Source organism: Thunnus thynnus, chromosome 10 (genome assembly GCF_963924715.1).
Source record: "Thunnus thynnus chromosome 10, fThuThy2.1, whole genome shotgun sequence".
In the NCBI taxonomy this organism is placed as follows: Eukaryota; Metazoa; Chordata; class Actinopteri; order Scombriformes; family Scombridae; genus Thunnus; species Thunnus thynnus.
In genome coordinates, this window is record NC_089526.1 from 21,163,283 (window position 1) to 21,188,157 (window position 24,875).

General features: G+C 39.1%; 2 protein-coding genes across 4 annotated transcripts in view; both read right to left on the reverse strand.

Annotated features, from left to right (window-relative positions):
* Nucleotides 1-16,900, reverse strand: part of LOC137191730 (F-actin-uncapping protein LRRC16A-like) — a 76,244-nt gene extending 59,344 nt beyond the window's left edge. For all 3 annotated transcript variants that reach the window (XM_067602075.1, XM_067602074.1, XM_067602073.1), the window contains exons 1-2: nucleotides 16,309-16,900; nucleotides 10,937-11,034 (exon numbers count right to left, since the gene is read on the reverse strand). In XM_067602075.1, the coding sequence (XP_067458176.1) occupies nucleotides 10,937-11,034; nucleotides 16,309-16,348 (138 nt within the window). In that variant the 5' untranslated portion in view covers nucleotides 16,349-16,900. The remainder of the gene's footprint in view (nucleotides 1-10,936; nucleotides 11,035-16,308) is intronic.
* A 1,136-nt stretch (nucleotides 16,901-18,036) lies between these two features.
* On the reverse strand, nucleotides 18,037-24,347 carry LOC137191732 (tumor necrosis factor receptor superfamily member 6B-like). Its single transcript, XM_067602076.1, has 5 exons — nucleotides 24,209-24,347; nucleotides 22,614-23,004; nucleotides 22,030-22,209; nucleotides 21,794-21,875; nucleotides 18,037-21,618 (listed from the first exon to the last, which is right to left on the reverse strand). The coding sequence occupies exons 1-5, from the start codon at nucleotides 24,209-24,211 to the stop codon at nucleotides 21,408-21,410; spliced, it is 867 nt and encodes a 288-aa protein (XP_067458177.1). The 5' UTR covers nucleotides 24,212-24,347; the 3' UTR covers nucleotides 18,037-21,407.
* Between the last annotated feature and the right edge of the window lie 528 nt (nucleotides 24,348-24,875).

Here is a 24,875-nt window from a genome sequence, read left to right on the forward strand (position 1 = left end):
AAACCACTCAGAAAGGGCCTGAAAAAAGCTAAGTCTGATTATAGCATGGGGTGGAAGCAGTGTGCTAAAATTAGGTTTCCTGACTAACTTAAACTTAACTCAAACTGCATTCAGCCAATTCTGAGCGACGGCTGTGGACGAATTGGTCACAGTGTGACACAGCAGATCAGCATCAAGTTGAGTAGAATCACTGAAGTGTGTTTTACTTTCTTTCATCCAATTTAAATGTGTAAGGAGATAACACATTGTGCTGTTGGATGAAAAACAAAGAAGTGTACCTAATGAGATTATTTCAGACTGGGTACACTAAATGTTTAAATGTATCAATATTTTGATCTGTGTGAGGGAGGAATCGTGTCAGTGCTGATGTCTCACAGCTGGACTGAACTATATTTGACACTGTCGCCTCCCAGCAACAAGGTGGGTTTAAACCCCACCAGGGACAACTGGGATCTTTCTTTGTTGCTATTTGCATGTTTCCACATACACTGCAAGGGAGGTAAATTGCCCATAGATGTGACTACACTATGACAAAATTCTCTATACCGGACCTTTTCTTTTGAGATGTAATGTTGCTGGATTTTTTTCAATTAAGAATATGAATCTCAGATTAATCAATAATGAAAATATTCATTTGTTGCAGCCATAATTACTAGTATTAAGACATGAAGAAAGGCTCTTGAATATTCGAACTACTGGAAAACAGTTCATGCGTTTTTTAATAATTTAAAGGCTGCAATTAAACATTCTTTTCATTCTTCATTACTTTGCTGATTATTTTCATGAATAATCAATTATTGTTTGGCCAGTAAAACATCAGAAAACAGTGAAAAACACCCATGACAATTCACAGCGACATCTTCAAATGTCTTATTTTGTCTGACCTACAGTCTAAAACACAGAGATACTCAGTTTACTATAATTTAAGAAAACAAAAGCAGCTTATTCTCACACTTGAGAAGCTAGAATCATCAAAAGTTTGGCCTTTTGGCTAGAAAAATGACTGAAACAACCAGTCAATTACCAATTAATCAACTAATTGTTGCAGTTCTAACCAGATAAATCATTTTGGTGCAACGCCATCATCAGTCCCCCATTCATCCTTACAAAACAATGTTTTATCTTCTGTGTTTTTAATCAGTTGTGGGCAAATTTGAATTGTTCAACATAAAATGAAAAATCTGTCATTTTCTGTCTCAACTTAATCCTCTGAAGAAAAATATCACTTTAAAAATGCAGCCAAGAATGTGATTGCAACAGTCTAACCTTGTCCATTTGACAAAACACAGACCATTAAAGACAATACTATAATGGACTGTACAGTCACTGTAGTCTGTACTCAGCAGGGAAATAGTGACCTGTTTGACACATTTTTCTGCCTGGTTAGCTCTGAATGTCACCCCAATTATGTTCATAATCACCACAGCATTATGGTAGAAAACACAGGGGACTTTCAAGCAGAGTTAACTATTTAATAGACACAATGATTATGTGCCCAACAACATTATAACTGTTTCAACTTGTGGGCTAACAGACAAAGAACAGTATTTCTATGTTCATGTTCACTAAAGCAAAGGTCTAAATACACACTGTATACACAAAATGATTCCCAACCTCAAAAATGAAAGCAAAACTAAAAATAGATTTATGTGAGCAGGGAAGACCCCTGTGAGGTCATTGTGGTTTTTGTCAAGACGAACAATTACCACAAATCTTAAAAAAACAAACACCCACTGAGTAACTGAAACTGGAAAAGAAACAGATGGAAAGATCAAGTCATGATGTTCCCTGATACTTTAAAAATACCAAACAGAAATAAAATGACGTCTGCTTTCAACACTATGTTGCATTTAAACATGTTTAATTCTCCATTGAAACATTGATGATATAGCTTCTAACTACATATAAGCAAACCCAACAATACATTGAATTGTCTTTAAAAACTAGATGCATGTACTGCAGCAGAGTAGACAAACATCATTAATGCTCCATGATAAAAGATTACAACCGTGACATAACTAAATCACTTGCAAATCGCTTTTACAAAGGCAGGTCATGTGATGTTGAAATTTGTAGTGTAAAGTCTGAAGTGGACTGTTGTTCCTCTTTGTCAGTGTACTTCCTCTTTGTCTTTGATTTTTGAGTGTTGTCCTTGGCCTATTGAATGATTGCCCTATTTTTCACCTATACAACCTGGACACGGATGATTTGAAGCTCTCATGTTGCTTTGAAAACATATCTATAACTATATCTACAGATTTTTATCAATGAATACAATATCAATATAAAAGTACAATCTATCTCTCATAACGCTATCTCTTTAAAAGTATACTATGCAGGATTTTACTAAAAACACAAAAGTAATCCCTCTCAATCATCGCTAATGACCCACTAGAAGTGTGTGGCGGTGTATTTATCTGTAGAGACCCCACGCTCTGCCTGTATTTTATTATTTTGCTGTGTTTGGGACGCTTCTGGGCATCAAACTTTGGGCAGTGGGTGTGTATCCCCCAGCCAATAACAGTGCGCAGGGTGTGAGGTCAGGACTCGTAGCATAACGACCAGGTTACATCGCTGTGTTTTTATTTGATTCAGTGCTTCCCTGTCTCCCTCCTCTGCTGTGTGCTGCTCCTCCTGCTGTTGGTGTCTGTTTGACCTCCACACACACACACACACACATGCAGAGCAGAGAGTAGGTGTGTTAATTTGTGCTTTAGAACGTAACAGCTGTGAAACAATCACAAAATAATGTTTTATTACTCTGATTCACAGCTTTGTTCTCGCCAGCACTGCTCTGTTCATGCACTCTCTAGCTTGCTCAACCACCACTGCTCTCTCTCTCTCTCTCTCTCTCTCTCGTTGGGCCGGGGATGAGGGGCCAACTTTGAATGCTGTGTGTTTACAAATACCCACCAACAATTCTTGCACAGTATACCTTTAACTTTACTCTTAGATTATCAGTTTGTGATGACAGAAAAAATAATATATTATATTATTATCCTAAATTCTACAATATATTCAAAGGGCAAACAGATTGTGTGAGTTGTGTCTTTGAAAGAGGTAGAACGTGAGTCCCATTCTCTTTTGTACTGTACATACCATGATGATTTTACATGAAATGGCTCAACAAAAACTTAATTTTGACATGTTTAATAGTGCTAACTTTGTCATAAAACCCTGGAGGAGAAGGTATGGATTATTCAGTTACTCTGATTTCTCCAGCGTTAGGCAGAAAAATGATTTTAGTTTGTGATTTATGAATTTTGTTGTACACAAAGAAGGTCTGAAGATGTGATTGTGTTGGTTTTCATTATTTCTTTTTGTAGTATTTTTTGAAAATGTATATACATATGTGTATGCATGACAGCAAAAAAAACTTCATTCATTCATTCATACATATATCGCCAACAGGATTGGGTTCACTGTAACTTGGGTAACTGCCTAAAATGTAGATTTAGCTATAAATTCACAGCTATTTCTAAAACCTTTCTGGATAGAAAGTAGTCACATGACAAAAACCTCAGCAGCCTAAAGCAAAGGCAGGATACTACAGTCTTTTATCAATGAACAACACAGAGGTTTTAGTGCCACTAACAAAAGATACTAGTGGACTGCAGGTTCCCATGAGGGGACATTACAGGTGATCATCTGGGAGTAAAGAATTGGGTCACTTCCATTTTCTCACTGCCACTAATGACAGACCTCGCGGTCAAAGAGAAGGATAGAGGAAAGACAAGTTGGATAAGATTCAAGGCTTTGGTCTTTTCTCAGATGTCAGCAGGGGTGCTTAAACATTTTCCATCTTGGGACTGAGTAAATGTAGTCTCACTGAGGTGACCAGGATTACTACGAAATATTGTTCTTACCACAGAAACTTGTCCAATATTTTTAGAAATGCTGTAGAAATGTTTTAGTGTTCTTTAGTTTCTTACTAATATTTTGGTACACAGAATTGGCCATGCTTTCTGTTGACCTACTAGTTAGGACAAGCTGTGAGAGGTGAAATGAGAAGTCACCACAGGTTGAGGAATCTGACGGAGACATACAGAGTTGTTGCTACAATTTCCACTGAAAAAAATCAATATGTATTCCAAACTTTTTATATATATGTATATAACTGACAATTGAGATTATTATTCATAGAGGTAAATACAGTATGTGAGACTATGAGGGATAAAACCACAGGAAATGTTTGGTCCATGCTGTATCAAGACAGTCAAGGTCGAAATCAAGACAAATAGAGTGAAAGAAAAAGTACAGTTTTCAACTTGTGTGGGCAGTGAAGCAAGGATCAATTTCCTGTAGTTATGCATTACATAACCCTCAAGAAGAAAAATCCCTGTCAAAAAGAAACAGAAATAAAATGAGCATCAGTTAAACTAGACCTGATGAAACTTGGCTTTAATAGTTGGTTGGTGAAATATAAGTGCATAGCATTATACTGTTTGTTACAAACATGCTGTGATGCACCATTCATTCAGTTAGCAGATATGAGCTATATATATTTTTTTATATAAATTTTTCTTAACAAACAGTTTATAGGTGACTTAACATAAAACTAGGACCTTAGTTCATCATTTTGTATCATTATATCTGCAATACAAGAAATTCCTAAGGCCCTAATTTAGTGTGACATAAGACAATGGTGTCACTGATTAGTGTTTAAAATGTAATGTAAAACATATAAATGTGTCAACCATAACAGAAATCTATGGTCGTTTAAAGACATCTGTTTCAGCAATAGGATCAATTCAGATTTACAAGCAATAGTTTTAAAAAAGATGTGCAATGCTGACATCCTGGGGTCAGGTATTGGCTTGAATGACTGTATGTGAAATTATCTGCTTCATCTTGAAAGCATTAAATAAACCCTAAACACTCCAAAACTTAATCGATAAGCATCTTATGAGTATAACTGATGTGTCATGGAAATTAAATAGGATTATGCTGTAGCTGCTATGTTTCACACTGTGTCATCTGTGCAGTGTTAGTGCCACTCCTACAAAGCAAACAATGAGATGAAATAAAGCAATTATATATCAGTGACAATCTCTGACTAGGACACACCCATATACTTTACATTATTTAGAACAGGAGATCAAGAAGACATTGGCCACTAACACAACAATCTGATACCATAGTTTTAAATGGCAGCCAAGGATTTATAAATGATTAACAACGCTACATGACTGATAGCAGGACAACAGAAAGAGCTATGATCTTCGGGTCTAAGCCAAGCTGTTCTCCTTTCATATCTGTTTGGTCAGACTAAAAAACCCTGCTGCCAGACAAGAAGGTTGATATTGGATAGTTCTGAAAATCTCTGGATTATGATCAATGACAAAAAAAAAAAAAAAATAGTGTCCAAGGCCAACATTTTGAATTTTTTCACTTTCAATAAAGTTACTCAACTAAAACAGATGGTTAAATAAAAAGCTTAACATTTTGGAAAATTCGCTTATTTGCTTTCTTGCCTTGAGAGAAAGATGAGATGATCAATACCGCTCTCATGTCTGTATAGTATAAAGTATCTATGAATTTACCACCAATAGCTGGTTAGCTTAGCTTAGCATGAAGACTGGAAACAGGGGAAAACCACTAGCCTGGCTCTATCTGTGGGTAGATTTTGTTACTTTTAGACAGAGCCAGGCTAGCTGTTTCACCTTGTTTCAAGTCTTTATGCTAAGCTAAGCTAACTGGCTGCTATCTGTAGCAACATATCCAATTGAGAGTGGTATCAATCTTGTTAGGCGTATTTCCAAAAATATTCCTTTAACATTAGGGAACGATTGTGTTAATAAATAAAGAGAATAAATCATAACTCTGGTATCCCAGACACACTGACTTTAACCCTCGCTTTTTTTTTTAAATCACCAATTATACAGGCAAATATCTTCCCAATTGAATTATTTTGTCTACACACTGTCTGAAAGAAAAACAGCAAATCCTCACATTTGAGAAGCTGGAACCAGAGAATGAAACAAAAATAGTTGCTGATTCATTTTCTGCCAGTCAGTTGTTTCTGCTCTAAATCTTGAGGTGCATAATTGTCCAATATGGAACATTTTCACAATGTTATTTTACACAGCAGATGTATACCTTCACAAGTTTACACACTGATTTGGACTTGTATTTCTGGCCTTTCCAGATTTACACAATGTTACCGGTCATTTCTGTCTGTCACAAGAGTCGCTGTTTTTCTTTGTGATTCTTTTCCTTTTTCCTCTCACTCTTCATCCTCTCTGCCTTGAACAGTATCTTTCACTGCCCATTTCCCTCTTTCTCCTCCCTCCTCTCCTCTTCCCCGGGGTGTGTTTGATGGACTGATGTTATTATCTCTACCTCCTTCGTCCCTCCGTCTTCAAAGGAGGCAGATGACTGTATCTATCAAGCTTTAGTGTGCTTAAGAGACGCCTCGGGCACTGTAGTGCTCCACTCCCAGTCTGAGCGGAGCTCGGCGGGAAAAAGGGGAAAGCCACATGTGTATTTGACAGACAAGCAAATTGATAGTGGAAATAACCATATTCCTCCCTTCATTATCTGTGTACTTTACACTGTAGATGTCTGAGGTAAATCAAACTTCATGGCTGCTGTACGTAAACACAGGAAGTTCAATAAATGTCAGTGAAAAGCATCAAATCTTGACTGTGTGTCTCAGTGAAGGATTGATAACTTGTGTGTTTAACATTGTCTGTGATTTATACTTGGAAATACTATGCTAGCAAGGATATATTTTCATATAGCTTATGTATCAGGCAGCTAGACACAATATAATGGTAGACAGGTGATCAATATTCATCATAAAAGGATTTAAAATCTCTAACACTATCATGGTGTATACAACAGAATGAGAAGTGGAAAACTGAAGACTACTTGCTCTGAGACCATCTACATTTTCAGCTGTTCCAGAAATACAAGATTACTGTAATTTTTGAAAAAGTTAGCATTACAGTTCTGATGTATAAAACAAAAGTGACAAAAGTGGAAATAAAGATATAAACATTAATTAAATTCAAAAGGAAAGACAGTGATACTCGATGGTTCTAACGGCCGCCTCTACTCTGTCAATACAGTAGTATTATCTGTGGTTTATTGATGTCACACCCACAGGTGTGTGTTTCACTCTCAGCCCCAGGAAACAGACATAGTCAGTTAATTAAATTAGTCACCTTTCTCCTCTTATTAGTCACACAGACAACACAAAGTTGATAACTCCCTGAAAGACCGCTGCTTAATGTTGCTGGACATCTTCATCTGTTAATAAAGATTTGACACAGATGCCCACCCCCTTATCTTGTTACTTTTATCGTGTTACACCCTCTGACTCATTACCGCACTCAGCACAATAGAATTTCCTGCACAGTGACATTTTTGTATTTTTTATATGACTATGTAACCTTAAAGGGGCACTGCAGCGATTTAGTATTGACATAAAGTTGAGGGACTTGTGTGAGAGACCCTATTATGGGTCAAAAAACTGGATGCCCTCTTTGGTTAGACCCTCTCTGACCACTAAACCCCCACGTGCTCTAATTCCATTCCTGTATTGCAGGGTTTCTATTAGAAATATCTCAAGCCTAAGCCAGATAACCCTGATGACCCTCGCCGGTTATTTTCTCAGACTTAAGAAGGATCCTCCAGAGCTGTTTTCACGGTCTGAATAGTACTCCCCGTGACATGTGTATGTGGAAAATCAGTAGAATGGTCCTTTAACATTTTGCTGCATTATGATTGTACACTTTTCAGAAACATTTAAGTTTGTGTTTCAATTTACAGCCAACTTCCATTTGATTACAACATCTGATCTCAAAACAATCTGTAAACATATAGTTTTTTTTTCATCATGTCTAACTTTAGATACCACAACACTCACAGGCTACAATTCTGTGGCATGTTTGTTTTCTCTCAGTGCTACTTCCTCCATAATCGGCTTCTATAACTCTGTTTTCTGTAGAACAACTGACAGTAGTTTATTTGTTCAGTCCGGGTCAAGCAGAGCGTTGATACAAACTCACCGAGTCATTCTCATGCTCTGCGTCTGTATAAAATACCAGAACCACTCCACTGGAATTCCTCACTTCCCAGTACTGACTCCCACGTCTTTGCATTGTTTTGTGAGTATGTGTGTATGTGCAGACTACAAGTCTCTGTTACTAGCTCCCACATAGTAACATTGTTTTGTCATATAGCCAAACCAAAAGAGTTCTAACCCCAAACAAAACACTTTATTGGATCTCCCTTTGAATAAGTGGTTTTCTGGGAATTTTTGATTTTACTTTCCCTCAAACTTGGGTGACAAAAACAGAACAGAAATGATCGGTGTACTTGTGGGAAGTTTGGGGGGACCATGTATTTTACTACTGAAGTGAATTCAAGTTGAAGTTGTAGAAAATCCCTCCCAACATAAACAGGTTTTCCTTTGAGATATTCATAATAACATAACATTTGTGATTTTACAGCCTTATGGGATAACTTGGCACAATAGGACCACTTATTATTTTATTATTCTATTCATATGAAACTTATTTTCTGGATTAACAGATTAATCATTCTAAAGTGTCAGAAAATAATGAAAATTTGTCATTACAGTTTCCCCAGAGAAGCTGGAACCAGAAAGTTGTCATTTTTGATTAAAAAAGTAGTTATAGATTTTCTGTCAACTGACTCATTGTTTCAGCTCTCAACTTTTTTTTTTAATGTGTTCTGTTCATTATAAACAAGTCCAACACTTTTGCACCCGTGTGCTATCAACTACAGTGAAGGTCCTTTAGTTAACTTTAAAGATCCCCTCCAGACATGTTGTAAAATATATAAAAAATACTCTGCTTGGAATAATTTGTGTCTAATATGGATTTTCCTCAAAAAAGTACAATTACTTCATTTAAACTTCACTGAAAAGTCCATTATCAGTGTATGTGCACTGGAGGTTTCACGTTTCCATATCACACTTGCATACATACTGGACCAGAATTTGCTTTGAAACTAGTTGTGATGTCACAAATCATTTCTTGTAGGCCCACCCCTTCAACTTCTGAACCTGAAATTTTCCTCCTTCAGCAGATGAATATGAAAACAGCCTTCTAGTATCAAACTCTGCACATACATCACTTCTGCACAGTGAAGCTCAAACATCCAAGTGAAGTAATAATGAGCAAAACACATTTTTGAGTGGAGGGGGACTTTAATGCTTTGCTACTCTCTATAGGGAGTCAACTACAACACTGGTAGATATTAAAAGCTTACATTTCACTATTAAAACATCACACAGGGTTTTAAATGCATGTGTCACTAAATCTCGATGCCCCATGCCCATGCTGTTCCCTCCTGCTGCTTCCCACCTCAGCGTGCTCCCAGATCATTTAGCAAGTACGGGAGATGTGAAAGTGAAGCTCATCATTTCTGTCTCTCACCGCTCTCTCTCTGCTCATGTCCCTGGATGACTTTGTTATCATTCAAGTTCCAGCAGTAGCTACAAGTATCTGGATGTACAAGTTGAAAAATACTGTATGTGTACAAGAGTTATCGTGCCCAGAGGGTCTGGCTGATATTTCTGTTAATGTCAGACAATATCACATCCTAAAGCAGACTACTTGGCTGGGTGAACGCCTATTCACAAAACTTTTGAAACGTCCCCTTCATTCTAAGTCTTTTGTTGATTCCACCCAGAGCTGTATAACTAAAAGCTTCCAATTCCACTGAGAGCTGTATAACTAAAAGGCTTTTGCCATTTCCACCCAGAGCCACACATAGTAAACATTCACAGGAAGGTTTCTGATTCAAGCTATCAAACTTTATGGACCTAGCTCACTCACTGATTTACTGGAGGACTGTTCTGTTTTAACTATCTTCAGATGTTCGTCCTTGTTCAGCCCAAAAAGATCCAATATGCATTTTTAATAATCAACCAGGTATTAATTATTTAGCATTCGGTAGATTTTTTGCTCCCTGCCAACAGTTAATGGTCTGAGTTGCCATTTCCACCTGGCCAATAGACAGGCTGAGGGCTGATGTGCTTACACAGTCAGAGGTGTGACTAAATGGATGGAGGGATGACTTTAGTATTGGGGTCAATGTGCTTAACATTAGCTGCTTCTTCTATTGTTTTAGCATGACTCTGGATTGAGGCTAAATAAAGACCTTTAGTCTGAACTAAATATCTCATTTCTGCTGTTGAATTGTGGTTCCTTTGACTATCCTTTTTGTCAACTAGCGAAGAGTAGTCATATTCGTTTATTTCCAAATACAAGTCCTATTCATCAGATTGATATAAATCAGCGGTCATTCAGATGTTGTGCAACACTTATGCAATTCCGAGAGTTTTCTTCCTGCACTTGATCTGTGCTCATTTATAAGAAGGTTTTATAGAAGACTGCCGGTATGCTTCCAAATATCTGGGCTGTTAGACTTTCTTTTTAGGGTACACAGTGTGCCAAAGTTTTAAGACTACTGTGTATTTCTTAGATGGTTGCATTTAAAGTCAATGTGACCAGCGGGACTGAAAGATAATGACGCTTTTTGGAAACAGTTTTGAAAATTTTCCCATTACTTCATTTCAGGGGAAATCCAATGTTGTCGCCCCTCCAAGCGCTAATCATGGCTGACCCCAGTTAAGCCCTCAGATTGAATTGGACAGGAGATGCCCAAGGTGATGGTACAAATGTGTAATCTCTGTAGCTTTGAGTTGCAATGAATTACCCCAAAATCAAAGCCTTCTGAACTTAAAAAGTCAGCGTGACACTACAGTGCAGTGATGCTCACTAGGTTAAAAGAAAGAATGCTTTTCAAGAGCTGAAGACGAGAGAGGAAAGCATGGAGGTTTGGATGTTCTTAAATGAAAACTGTTCATTTCAAGAGCAGAGGAATGGAAGAGAAAAAGGCACAGTCGTTACTTCCCCTTAACGAAGAAGTAGCATGAAAGCAGCAAGAGTTGACTCACCAAGACTCTGTTCTCCGTCTTGTCTCCTTTGATCTCCAGTTTAACTCTCTTCCTCAGTGACAGCTTCACCTTCCTCCCCAACGCATCCCTCACGCTCTCTGCACAGAGAAGAAGAGAGATTCACACTCAAATTTTGAAAATTTTGCATATCTGTGCATTGGATTAAAAAAGTATCTTTGACAGCAGTCCCAAAACAAGATACACAAAGATGATGAGAGGAGATGAAAAGAGAAAGTGGTTTATCCTGCCTTACATAAAGTATCTCTTTAGGTTATTTCACACAAAATCTTAACACAGACCCCTTATGAATCAAAAGCTTGAGTTGAGCCAGAATTTCAACATTTTGACTTCCTCAGCAGAGCACAGATCAGCGGATCTAATAATTCCCCCACATCCACTGATTAGAAAAAACATACACTTGATGAAAACTGTATGGAGTTCAATTTTAACATACCGCAGGAGGTAAGATTTCTTCTAGTTTTCATGTAATTTGCACATCATGAATCAAGACTTCCATTGTCTGTAGCATAGACTGTACAGATTTATATGTGTGTATATCTGTGGTCAGATGTGAAACTGTCACCAGCAATTCTGACACCAAATACACACATAAGAGATTAGGAAAACTAGAAAACTAACAAAACCTGTGTTCATGTCCTTTCTTATCTATAATAGTAAAGAAAGAATTAGTTTGATTTACAGAAAATGAGTGGTCAACAATTTGAATGGATCAAATTCAAACAAACTGAACAACTGATTCATCATTTGGTTGTCAATTAGAAAAAAACACCAAACATTTGCTGGTTCCAGCTTCGTAAACGAAAGGATTTGCTGATTCTCTCAGTTTTATCATTTCATATCGTATACATTTGTGTTTTGCACTGTTTATTGGACAAAACCTGTAATTTGAAGATGTCATCTCAGGCTCTGGAAGTTAGGAATGGCAACGTCTGTCTTCCTGTTGTTCAATCAGTCCACCACTTTAGTCTAGACTGAAATATCTCAAGAAATATTGGATGGATTGCTGTGAAATTTTGTGTAACCATTCATGGTCCCATTAGAATAAACCTAACGCCACAGTGAGTTACGCATTTTTGTTGAGATGGATTTGGATTGCCATGAAAGTTCAAACAGAGTTCATACATCCTTAGGACTACGGTGACCCCCTGACTTTTTATCTATTGCCAACAGCAGGTCAAAGCTTTAACTTATCCAGTGTAATATTTCAACATTGATTGATTGATGCAAAGTCTGGATCAGACATTCATGGCTTGAAGATAATGTATCCTGATGACTCTGGTGATGACATTTCGTCTTGCCCACCATGAGGTCAACATTTTTGAAACATAAGTAAACTTGTCTCAACAACCATTGGCTGGACTGCAATGACCTTAGGTACACACATTCATGACATCCACATCAAAACTTCAATTTGTCAAATACTCAATGACACTCCCATCAGCCTCAGCAACACTTTGTGTTTTGTACTAATGTGTAAATGCTAGCATGGTGACAGGAAGATGGTGAACATGGTAAATAGTATACCTGCTAAACATTAGCATGTTAGCATTGTCATTGTGAGCATGAAAGAATGCTTATGTTAGCATTTAGCTCAAAGCACCATCATGCATAAGTGCAGCCTCACAGAGCTGCTAGCATTGCTGTAGACGCTGTATTGTTCCCTATTTTCTGACATTTATTGACCGAACAATTCATTTAAAAATAATCAACTCAGTAATCAATAATGGAGATAAAAGTTAGAGGCCGCTCCGATCTTTAAATAGATTTATACTGAAATGCATAGTCCATTTAAACACACACACAGCCACATTATGCCAGCATATGTTCCGGTGTTCAGATTGATTGTTCACACCCAGTAGAAGCCTCCTCAGCCAGGGAACTGGCTTAGAGAGCAGAACTGGGTCAGCTGCCTCTCCACGCTACTCATACGCCCACCACACAGCAGCTGATGTGTGTGCGTGCACGTGTCGGAGACAGAGAGGGATTCTGTGTGTGTACATCTGTGCTGGCATGCATACATCCTCGCCTGCAGGTTTCCTCAAACCATCATCAGATCAAAGTGAAACAAATAATTAGGCAAAGTGCTAGATGGTTAATCTGGCGGCCTTGAGCTGGCTCACTGAGCATGTGCACCATTTCCTACAGCTGCATTTCTAAAACTGCTAAAACACCCGATAAGTCAGAGATGTCTAAAGTGGGTCTCTACGCAACATGAGACCTTGTATATTTTAATGAGACTGAGCCGTTTTGGTCCAGGGGAGAAAAAGCTCCTGACAGATTCATACATTCACCATCATTTTCCTGCTAATTCCATTTTTCTGCTAATTAATCTAAACTGTGACAGGGGTGGAAATTTTAGGAGCAAGCTACCCTGCGGTTCATATCAGTCAATTAAGGCACGTGCACTAGGTCTCACTATGATGATTTTCAGTAGGGACTCGTGTGGAAGGAGAGGAAAATGGGAGACCTATGGCCTTGTAAAAGCTCAAACACACAACTGACAAGCCCATAAAGCCATTCTCCCATTTACTGAGCCTGAGCAGATCCAGATTTGCCTCTTGATGATGTCACAGATTATGTCCCTGGTTTTTAGCTGCCAGCTCTAGAGAGGTGTTCACGTCAACATTTTTTGCAGTGTTTGATATCATAGAAATCACATGTGAGTTACGATTAGTTGTAGACTATGGGATAAACTAATATGAACAAATTAAGATAAATATAAATCAGAAAAATTCACATAAAGTTGTTTTATGTGGCATCATCTATCGATATTAATAGACAAAGCATTATTAGTTCTTGCGTTTAACAGCAGCTGATATCTACTTTATAAGATCACAGAGATGATGACAAAATTGTTCACCATAATCAGTGCTGCTTTGCTTTGCCTTCTTCCTACATCTGACCCTGTTTTCCTCAAAAGTTAGCATGTCTCTCACAGACAGGAACTAGTTTACAGGCAGAAATAAACACACACAACCAGACTTTCAGGTGATATGCATGTAAGCATCCTTAGCATACAGAGAAAAACATGCTTCTAACTCTTCAGTGTTCAGACAGCACAACACAGCGTCCCTGTTTTTCCTGCTTTGACGCAGCATGACACCGCTAACGGCAAAGGTGCTGCTCTGTCTGCCTGGTGATGAACTCCGATGAGTAAGTCATATCTTTGCCTTGTCACCTATAGGAGAGAGTTTCTTAGACATCATATACATACATTGTTCAAAACAGTTGGGGTCTGTTTTTTCTTAGTATTTGAGCATATTCCAGTGAGAAAACTTTTTGGCCCACACAGTTTCTAAATGAGTGCACTTCTGTGTTGCAAGCTGGTTCCTGAAAAGCATTTATGTTCTTTTTGCATCCTCAGCTAATTTTATGCCGATCATTACAAGTTCAGGAAGATATAAAATACAAATTGACAAAATAATTTCTCTAACAGCAAAAGGATGATGTAGCATTTCGGATTTCACCGAATGATGGTCTGCTGCATAATGCTGACACTCCTCGTACGTGCAGGATGCCAAGAGTGATCCTGCATGATGCTGAATCACCGGCACCAGTGAATGTTTCAAACAATGGCTGGTTATATGCTCACCCAGACAACACCACAGCACATAAGATCATGACTAACTAAATTCCTTATGGTAAGTGTGCAGTGTTGGGCAGTGGAGTCAACTAAAATCAGGAATGTTCCCTATGAGATCAGGTGAAAATGCAGAGAATAGCTGCAGACAACTCGAAGTGAGAGAGAAGCTGGATTATTAAAAATCAGTTTTTAGTCCTGCAAAAGATACAGATCTGCTGTCAGAAAAAAACACACAACATGTCCAACACAAATCATGTTTTCAGTGTCAGCAGGCTAAATCTGTTTAGATTTGTGATACAGGAGACTGTTAGCATGGTTAATGAGATCCCAAAATTATCTCAGAGGACAGAAGACTCAGATGGAGGACAAGCAATTTATATCACATTAACTTCTGACACACCAGTGGATTAGTCATGTAGATTCTAGCTCAAATCCCAAACTTTCCCATGACACCAAATATTTCATAAGACTGAATTTGGGGGAGATGAGTTTAAAATGATGCAACAAACATCTGAACATTTCAGAATGAATGAATTGTGCAGCCAAATTTTTTTTTTTAAAAAAAGACAAGAAGTCTTGGGTTTGAATATTTCAGTAAAGAGCTGAAAGAAGCTGATACAGACTGATACTGTCACACAGAGTTGATGATTTTTCATAAGCTTAAGTACTTAAGGGGCAAAATATATCAGATGTTAGCATGTAAAAGGGTAAAAAAAAAAAACAACAACATAATTTTAACATTACATGTGATGAAATTCTCACATAAAACTGAAAAGAGTAACATATTTTGTCCACCTCTGGTTTCTGTTCTTTCCTAACTTTATCAACAACTCAATCAACAGAAACCAACATATGATATTTGTGAGGGTACACGGACATAAACGATACCACAGATACTATTAACAGAGTAAAATAAGTGCCGGACTGCCTGAATATTCTGTGACTCAGAGAGTCAATGCACGCCTGACCAAGTGACTACAATATTTTCCTCTAAGCCTCATCTACAGTATGCACTAATGTCTCATGTAAAGAAGAAATAAAGGAACACTGCATGCTTGTGTGTGTCCATGAAAGATGTAGGGAGAGCTTGTGCTTGCCCAACATTGCACTGAGGTGTCAAAAACTGAGCTACTTCGCCAAACAAAGAGACGCTGAGCTTGAGCCAAACAGCCTGCAGGATTTGTAGGTATGTCCACAATCAGTACAAATAATGAGACACATGGCAGACTAACAGTACAATGCAGAGTATATAAAAAATGCAGGCTAAGAGTGGTACATGGTTACTGTGGGGGGGAAATAACCCTGTGACTTGTATGCACAGGGATGACAGGCTTCTAAACTATTTGGGTTTTTTTCATCTGCAGTCCACATTACATTCAATGTACAGGCAGCTTGATCATCTACAGTAGGACCTGATATGTAAACAGCTTCAAGCTAAAGCAATTAGCCTACATTCTCAGTGAAAATGTCTGGCCTGTTTATACTAATGTCTGTTTTTGAGGATATGGAAGATAGTATTTTGTCAGGATACTAAAAACATGGGGATAATGGTTGGATATTTGTAATATCTGAGACAATAACTCTACTATTGTCTACTGTCTCAGCACATGGCTGTACTGTGCGGATAGAATATTATATATTGTAAATCATGTTAACACTGATGAGCACATGCACAAGGTGAGTTCCTAAGAGGAATATGATAGAGGACAGTATCAGTGATTGTTTCAGTTTGGACACATGGCTACAAATAGTCCGTGTCTCTTCTTACCCAGAAGCTCTTTGGGGACCTCTGACACTTCCTCGCTCATTTTACTGAAGATAATATCCCAAAACGAGGAAGAAGAGTTCAGTCAACACATCGAGAAGCCTCCAAATTTGAGGAAACAAGGAGCGAGTGGGAGACAGAGAGACAGAGAGAGAGAGGGAGAGAGAGAGAGGGAGAGGTGTCAGGTGGTGCCACCGCCGCCGGTGCGTTTCTCCCGGTTACATGCTCCTCTCCTCCTCTCGCGGTGTCCGGACAATGTATCCGCGTTTATTTTGGGAGCATCTCCTTTCGGTTTAACCAGCGCTGGTTTCAGAGGTGGTGTGGTGAAGAAAATGTGGATGAAAAAAAACTGGCTAGCGTCCCCTTACAATCATGTTGAAACCCAGCAGCCTCTGCGCTTCACAGCAATGAAAAGACCACCTTTCGCGCACATCCTCTCTAGCCGCGGCCCTACAGTAAAGCTGTCGGTAATGCAGGACCAGCCAATAGTGGAAACCGGGGCCCCTCCCCGCGTGGTGATGCGACAGCCAGGGAGCCGATGCGATGCCGGGGCGGTGTGGCGTGGCAGGAGGGGGCGGTGGTGCTGGTGTCAGCCAGATATTAATGAGCAGGCTGCACCAGCGATTCTCAAACTGGGAACCAGGGACCCCTAGCGGTACTTGTGGGGTCCTACTGGGTCCCCTCCCCTATCCCATGAGTCTATTGTAGCATAGTATAGAGAAAGCAGAGTGTAATCTAAATAAATTAATACAGTTCTCAGGGGATAATATAGCAATAACATGTAGGCCTACTAGACTATAATAAGGTCACTATAAAGTCATGACTTGGAGTATAAATACACTCTAAACCCCTATGGGAATGTAATGGGAATGTTACACTGAATGAAGCACAGCCCCGAGGCCTACCATACACTTTGAAGATTAAAGATAAAAATAAAATGAATAAAATAGAAAATAACAAATATATGTACAGCTGAAGGCTACCTCATTGGAATACATATGCATCAGGACGATTTAAAGGTTTCAAATTCACTAAAATGTAAATATCTAAGAAATTACAGAATATTATAATTATAAAGTTGGGAAAGGTTAAAACAGCAAATGGTAACAATTCCTGTTTTTTCACAGATGTAGAAAATGTGAACTGTGACCATTTTGGCCGGTTCACTATTATCAGTAAGGATGTAGCCTGCAGTCAAAGCATATACCTACCAACAAGAAATCTTTTCATGATCGATAAAAGTCTTATCAAACTGGGGTCATGGCCAACTGTTGATTTATTTGGAATCCTGGACCTTCAAAACACACACATCTTTGGCAACTCTGAGTACCCTTTTACCTTTTTAAAGGTTGCTGTAAAGGAACCTGAGGGGTTTAAGTATCCCACATAAGGCTTTATGCTTTATTTTAATTAGCAAAATGGCTTTATTCTTTAAGATCACTTAGACATTTTGCTTATGGACCATGATCAGTTTTAATTTCTTATTTTAATGTTTTTCTCCATACAAAATGATAAATACGTCTATAATGAGGGACAAGCTGCAGCAACTTGTTTGAAAGGAAAAATATTTTTGAAATCAGATGAATTAATGAAAATAATTCATCTGTAACCTTTTTGGCATATTATAGACCTATATGATAAAAATGTTTTTCCCTACAGTGACCAAAGAGTTAAAGAGAGAAGGTGGCGACACCTTGTGGTGATTTGGTTAAATTGCACTTCCAATGTAACTTCTCATTTAAAATGTGTTTTATTTAGCTGCTGCACATGAAAGTTTACAATTTAATATCACAGCTTTTTACAGAACTTTATACATTTCCAGAATAACATGATGTTGGGGCTGACGTTTTGGGATGCGGTAACCTGGTCTGGCCACAGCTTGGGCAAACGTCTGCCGGAGTGCAGAGGCGGGAGGTGGTGGCACCTTTCTGGGGAGACACAGCAGTACTGCTTCACCTTCCTTTTTCTTTTCCTCGCAATGCATTTGCATGGTGGCCACTGCCAGGCCGAATAAGCCTTTCAGGTCCAAGAGAAAACTCAGCTCTCAACGGTCCCTTGGACCTTGGTGTGTTTTGGACTTTCACTTGACTTCAGATGCTTGAAAAAAATGTAGTGTAAGAAGTAGGGAAACTGTCTCAGAAAGGTTTCTTCTCGACAAGCAAATGTGAAATATCCAAAGACTTAACTGTAGCTTAAGTCTCTGATGTACTAAAAGGAATGTCAGAGTCCGTGGGACTAAAACATATACAGTACCTCTTTGTCTCAAAGAAGCAACTTTTTGGTCCATTTGAAAACAAGTGAAATATCCAAATGTTTTAAACATCACTTAAATTATAGGTAGTATGTATACTGACAAATCTATTTTTGATACGTGTGTAGCAAAGACCCGCCTATGAGCATGGACCTGCACGATGTCTGTAAGAGAGCGGCCGCAAAGCCCTTGCTGAGACCACCACGTCCCATTATAAGGGAAAAAGGCTACCTAAAGTCAAATCCTCTACCAGACAACTTCTGCCGATTATTCCTGAGTGGCTGGAGGAAGCAACCCGGTCATGGAGCAGTCCCCTCTCCACCAAAAACCTCATCCAGGGAGGGTTGGCGCTGGACTGGGTTGGCATGGAGGAAAAAGGTTTCTCTCACCTGCCTCTGGTCAAACCACTGCTGGCATCCCACCTCCACCCACTGAACTGAACTGAGAGACTGGATAGATTCAGCCATCTAGCTCTCTCCTGAGCGACCAGCAGGGCCATGGCTCTTTCAGAGGCTTGGACAGCGCACCTGTGAAGATGCAGGCAGAGGTCTATCACCACGCACACTTTGTCCCACAGGGCAGGGGTGGGTAAGGTCGACATGTCATCCTGTAATTCAGCCTGGTAGGCCAGCAGCAGCAATGATGCGTTCAGTGCCCTCACAGACATGGCCACCGCCTTGTGGCCTTTTTCAGTCAGTGATGACTGAAAACACCCGGCTTTTGAAGGTAGGGCAGGACCCGCCAAAGACATGGTGGATTTCTGAGTGGGGTGGAGGTGGGATGCCAGCAGTGGTTTGACCAGAGGCAGGTGACAGAAACCTTTTTCCTCCATGCCAACCCAGTCCAGCGCCAACCCTCCCTGGATGAGGTTTTTGGCGGAGAGGGGACTGCTCCATGACCGGGTCGCTTCCTCCAGCCACTCAGAAAAAATCGGCAGAAGTTGTCTGGTAGAGGATTTGACTTTAGGTAGCCTTTTTCCCTTATAACGGGACGTGGTGGTCTCAGCAAGGGCTTTGCGGCCGCTCTCTTACAGACATTGTGCAGGTCCATGCTCACAGGCGGGTCTTTGCTGCATACACTCCTTTGCAGCCAGTGAGGGGACGAAGGGCTCGCAGCACATGCAGAACGGGTGTCCGCTCCAGCAATCTTGTTACCACATGCACACGCCCTCGCAGGTGACTTGACCTTGTCCATGGTGAGGGAGGGTTCAGGCTCCATCATTTCGCTTGCTCCATAGCAGCTACTGTTTGGTAACAGTCTAGCTTTGTGAACTGTATTGCTAGTCTATTAGCTACACCTGCTGTCTGAGAGGTTGCTTCTGGGAGTGAGAAGAGGTTTTAGACTGAAAGGAGGACGTGACGCCAGGCTTTTATAGCAGGAGGAATTCCCTCCTCTAGGGAGCAGACAACACGTCTGTCTGCCAGTCAGGACTGGCCAAGTGTAAAATAGCTTCTTAGGACAGGCGCAGAGACCGTGTCCCATAGTGAGATACTGAAACAAATGTTGAAAGAGAACCATCGCGTGTGGGCGTAGCTGCTGCAATTTCACAGTGTTTCCAGTTCACTAAAGTTAATTGTAACATTGTGGTTACCTAAAAAAGTTTTGTTCAGCGTTTGGTTGTAGTAAAACATCTATCAATGAGTCAGATGATCAGTTTTTCTAGTGAGTACATTTGTACTACTACATTTTCGAGTTTCGAGTATTATCAGCTTTTGAGAGATTACATCTCTAACGGTGTATTTCACCCCAGCCTATCCATCCATAAGGCTAGAGTGCTTCAGATAACACCTAACATCCGTCTGTTCTGTATTGAACTACAACTCTTTGTCTCTATTTCTAAGATAACAATGACCAAAAATCTATCACAATCCGTGGTTAACAGTGATAATGCTAATGCTAATTTTTGCTAGCGAAAACAGGCCTAAATCTGTTAAAACAAAATGTACTCACCCGGAAAAACTGATCATCCAACTCATTGATGGATGTTTTATTACAACCAAACGCTGAACAAGACTTTTTTAGGCGACCACAATGTTACAATTAACTTTGGTGAACTGAAAACACTGTGAAATAGCAGCAGCTACTCCCATACGCAATGGTTACGTTACGTAAGCATCGTTGTCGCTGTGGTGGCAACTTGTCAATCACAACGTAGCCATGCCCTAAAGTATACACTGCTTTATTGTCTATTTTACTCTATATGGGGCCATAATTTACAAAATGAACATTATGCCGTATTGAAGAAGACTTGAAACTAGCAATTGAGACCATAGACTCACTGGGAAACAGTTTACTGAGGTAATAAATCAAAAAACTAGGGTCATTTTCTCATAGACTTCCATACAATCGGACTTCTTTTTGCAGCCAGTGGAGTCGCTCTCCCATGGCTATTAGATAGAATGCAGGTTTTTGGCACTTCTGCATTGGCTTTATTTTCCCCAGAGGTTGCCGCTTGATTATAGACCTAAATGATAAAAATGTTTTTTTTCACTACAGTGATCAAAGAGTTAAAGAGAAAAGTTGGCAACACCTTGTAGTTATTTTGTTAAATTGCACTTTCATTGTGACTTCCCATTTAAAACGTGTTTTATTTAGCTTCTGCACATGACAGTTTACAGTTTAATATCACAGATTTTTACAAAACTTCATACATTTCCAGAATAATAATTATTTAGCCATAACTCGTATCAAAAATAGATTTGTCAGTATACGTACTACCTATAATTTAAGTGATATTTAAAACATTTGGATATTTCACTTGTTTTCAAATGGACCAAAAAGTTGCTTCTTTCAGACAAAGAGGTACTGTATATGTTTTAGTCCCACGGACTCTGACAGTCCTTTGAGTACATCAGAGACTTAAGCTACAGTTAAGTGTCTGCTCAATCTCGTCCAGTCTCTTCTCCAGCTTTTCTGTCATGGAGTTGAGCTGTACAGCCTTCAGCATCTCCGGCAATTTTTTCAGCTCCTCTACTGAAGCCTTATCCAACCACTCTCTGATTTCATCCAAGAGAGGACCTTTGTGTTGAGGCAGAGTCTCCTCTCCTGACTTACGGATGTACCTGTCAGAGGGAAGTTATGCTTAATGTGCGTCTGTGTTTTAAGTGAACTGACAGATGAAAAGGGTAGTTAAGAAGATGCAAGAACAGGAAAGGAGGGGTGATTCAAACATGAATTCAGGCAAGCCTTGGACGGGTTTTTGGACCCTTTACAGGGAGTATAAGACTGTTGGCTCACCTTGCAACAAATTTCCTCAGTTTCCCCGCACGCGTCCTGTGCATACTAAATAATCTTGCGTAGAATTTTCTGGGCGTTTCACCTGGAGAGGAAAATCAATAAACTCCATGAGTCTAAATTCTAGACTTTGCTTTATTTGTCGCGCCAAAAATGTATCCAAAATTGACCAAATTGCCTTGTGGACTTTGGACTCTGTTTGGCGAGTAAAAAGTAACAGTACAAGGTGACAGACTTACCTCCATTTGCAAAATCCTCGCAGGAGCCACATAATGTGTTGTGGTAAATTGAACCGGGGAGGAGCACAGTCTGCCCGCAGGGGCATTCCCGCTGTTTTACGCATGACTCCGTGGCGGAGGATGAGTTGGAGAAGTAGCCATCGGGACACTTTTCACAGACAGTGTCCAGCTCAGAAGTACCTGAAGGAGACAACGATTCATTTTGGTTAATTACAGCCTTTTAAGTCACCGCAATGCCCCTGGAGATCCCATGCGTCGTGCGTGGAGTTGCCCTGCACTTCTTTAATTTGGAAACCAGTTATTGCTGATTCTCATATAAATCATTGAGTGATTGGTGCATTGTTTATAATGATGCTACTTATATAAAGGCTCACAAATTTAGACACTCATGCGCCCTTAGGATGTACATGCACTGAGAAAATATCCATCTGAACAAAACTTAATCAATCACACTAAACCATACATATGGAAGAAAGAAAAACAGGTACATATTAGGGCTTTTATGAAATATCTTTCAACATGCAATAAATCACAGTGATAGAAACAAATCTATGACAGAAACATATATTTTCCTGATCCCTTACCTTTCGTTTTAACGCCTTCTCCGGGTTCGCACTCTGAGTGTGCCATACAGAAGTCATTGAACAAGTAGAAGCCCTCTTTGCACCGACAGACTCTGTCGCTCACCGGTGAGCACTCTCTCTCAACCTCCTGGTTCCCATTGCAGAGGTTCTTGCAGTACAGACACTTGGGCAGGTAGTTCCACAGGTCGGTGAAGTGGTTTTCTCTGCACTGCAAGCACTGGGTGGGCTTGGTGGCGGTGCAGTGCGCGGCCATGTGTGTGCCTGGTGGGCACTTGTCGCAGCGGAGGATTTTCCCAGTTAACGGGTCTTGATGCTCATACGTGGGAGGTGATTCCACCGCAGAGACACCGCAGAGGACAGCAGGGAGCAGGAACAGTACCGGTAAGAACAGCTGAGGAGAGAACCGTGATATCATTGTTACTACTATTACTACAACTGTAGGTTTGTTACTACCGTACCATAACATCTACTGCTGCTTACTAATTCTGATATTCTTGTTTGCCACCTGTAAAACTAATATTGTTCCTGCTCTTTCTTATACTAATATCACAACTAAATCATATGAATGAAGAATGCCACAACAATGTAAAATGATACTAGAGATAAGAAATATTATGTGACTTTAAATGTACCACATAATAGTTAACAAATTCTCTAAAGTACTATAAAGTCATAACAACTCATTGATAGTGATACTACATTACACATTTAACAACTAAATGAGCTCATGGTATCACGTTATACAGATGATCATTTGAGTTAATATAACCTCAACATCTTCAACAGCTGTAATTTGATATATATTTGGGTCATACTCTATTTGGATTGTCCAGTAACTAGTACCCTGCCAGTGAGTTTGTTCAACACATTTTCTGTGTGAATCTTAGCAACATAATTGTGGAAAATATTGTAAATATGCTAATTATAAAAAAAATATGCACATATAAGGATTACATTAATTGGATCACTATAAATGATTGTGACAGACATCATTTTAGAGCAGCACCATTTGATGCTAATACTGTAAATAACTGTTTATATCAAACAACAATTTTTCAATATTTTTTATCAATACACAGCAGCTGCCTTGCAACATTCTCATCAATACACAGAGAAAATAAAATATTATTTCATTTGCTTATTTCTCTGTAGGACACATGTTTCTATTTGAGTCTGTTCAGCTACAAATATGAACCAGTTATATATGAATAAAAACACATACTGTATATACAGTGCTGGCATCAGGTCTAAGACAAATACAATATGAAATCTGTTACAAGTGTCTGATGGGAGTGATCAAGTTTTAGTTAATTTCCCATTAGACCAATTAATAAAAAGACACAATAATCTCATCTCAATCATACAGATTCTTAAGATATTTTCTAATAATAAGATATTTACCCTTTGTTGACATGCAGTTAGATTGCTTGAGAATTTGCATAAAATGTAAAAAAAAAAAAATAGTATCCAAACTATGACTGCCCCTGTATTTGATTCAAACTTCATTAAATCCTCTATTATTTTTTTATCAAACATCATCTAAAGTCTCTGCACTCTGTAATCTTGAACAGAATATTGTTGTACAGAACACTCACCATGCTGATGTCGTGTATGCCGTCACTTCTGTCAAAGACTGTTTGACAGCAGGATCTGTCTCCAATTTATAGCTCACACAGAGGAACTTTATTTGAGTGGGTGTTTGCGGATAATGTACTGTATAACCTCTATTTAAAAGGTCAAACCACTTCCACCTCTTTAGTAAAATTATGTTTTGGGCATGAAAGCTAAATGAAGGTGATATAAAGCTTAGAGTAGGAAGTATTAGGATGAGGGCTATGTGTGTTATATAAGTACATCTTTGTAGATGCAATACAGTGATATTTAATCAGGTCAGCTGTTTCTGAGTGAAAAGAAACTGTTGTTCCAAGTCCACAAAGCCAGCTTCTCATTTACTTGAATTTATTAAGAGTTCATACAATTTGGTGGCATGGGGGTTTAACATGCAAAATATGTTAACACCACACCTGTAGCATGTACCATGTAATATGTGTATATGTGTATATGTAAATGCCATCTATTTGTTCTCTCTTCTGACATTTTCTGTCCCTCCGCAACTATCAAGTTAAGGAAAAAATGACCTGCACTAAATGGACATCCAACATCATCAGCACACTATGAGGTTGAAATGGAAACTTATACCCTTATGTTATTGTCTTAAAATTATGTTATACTGCTTTGTAAGATTTTGTGTCTCTGCTTCAT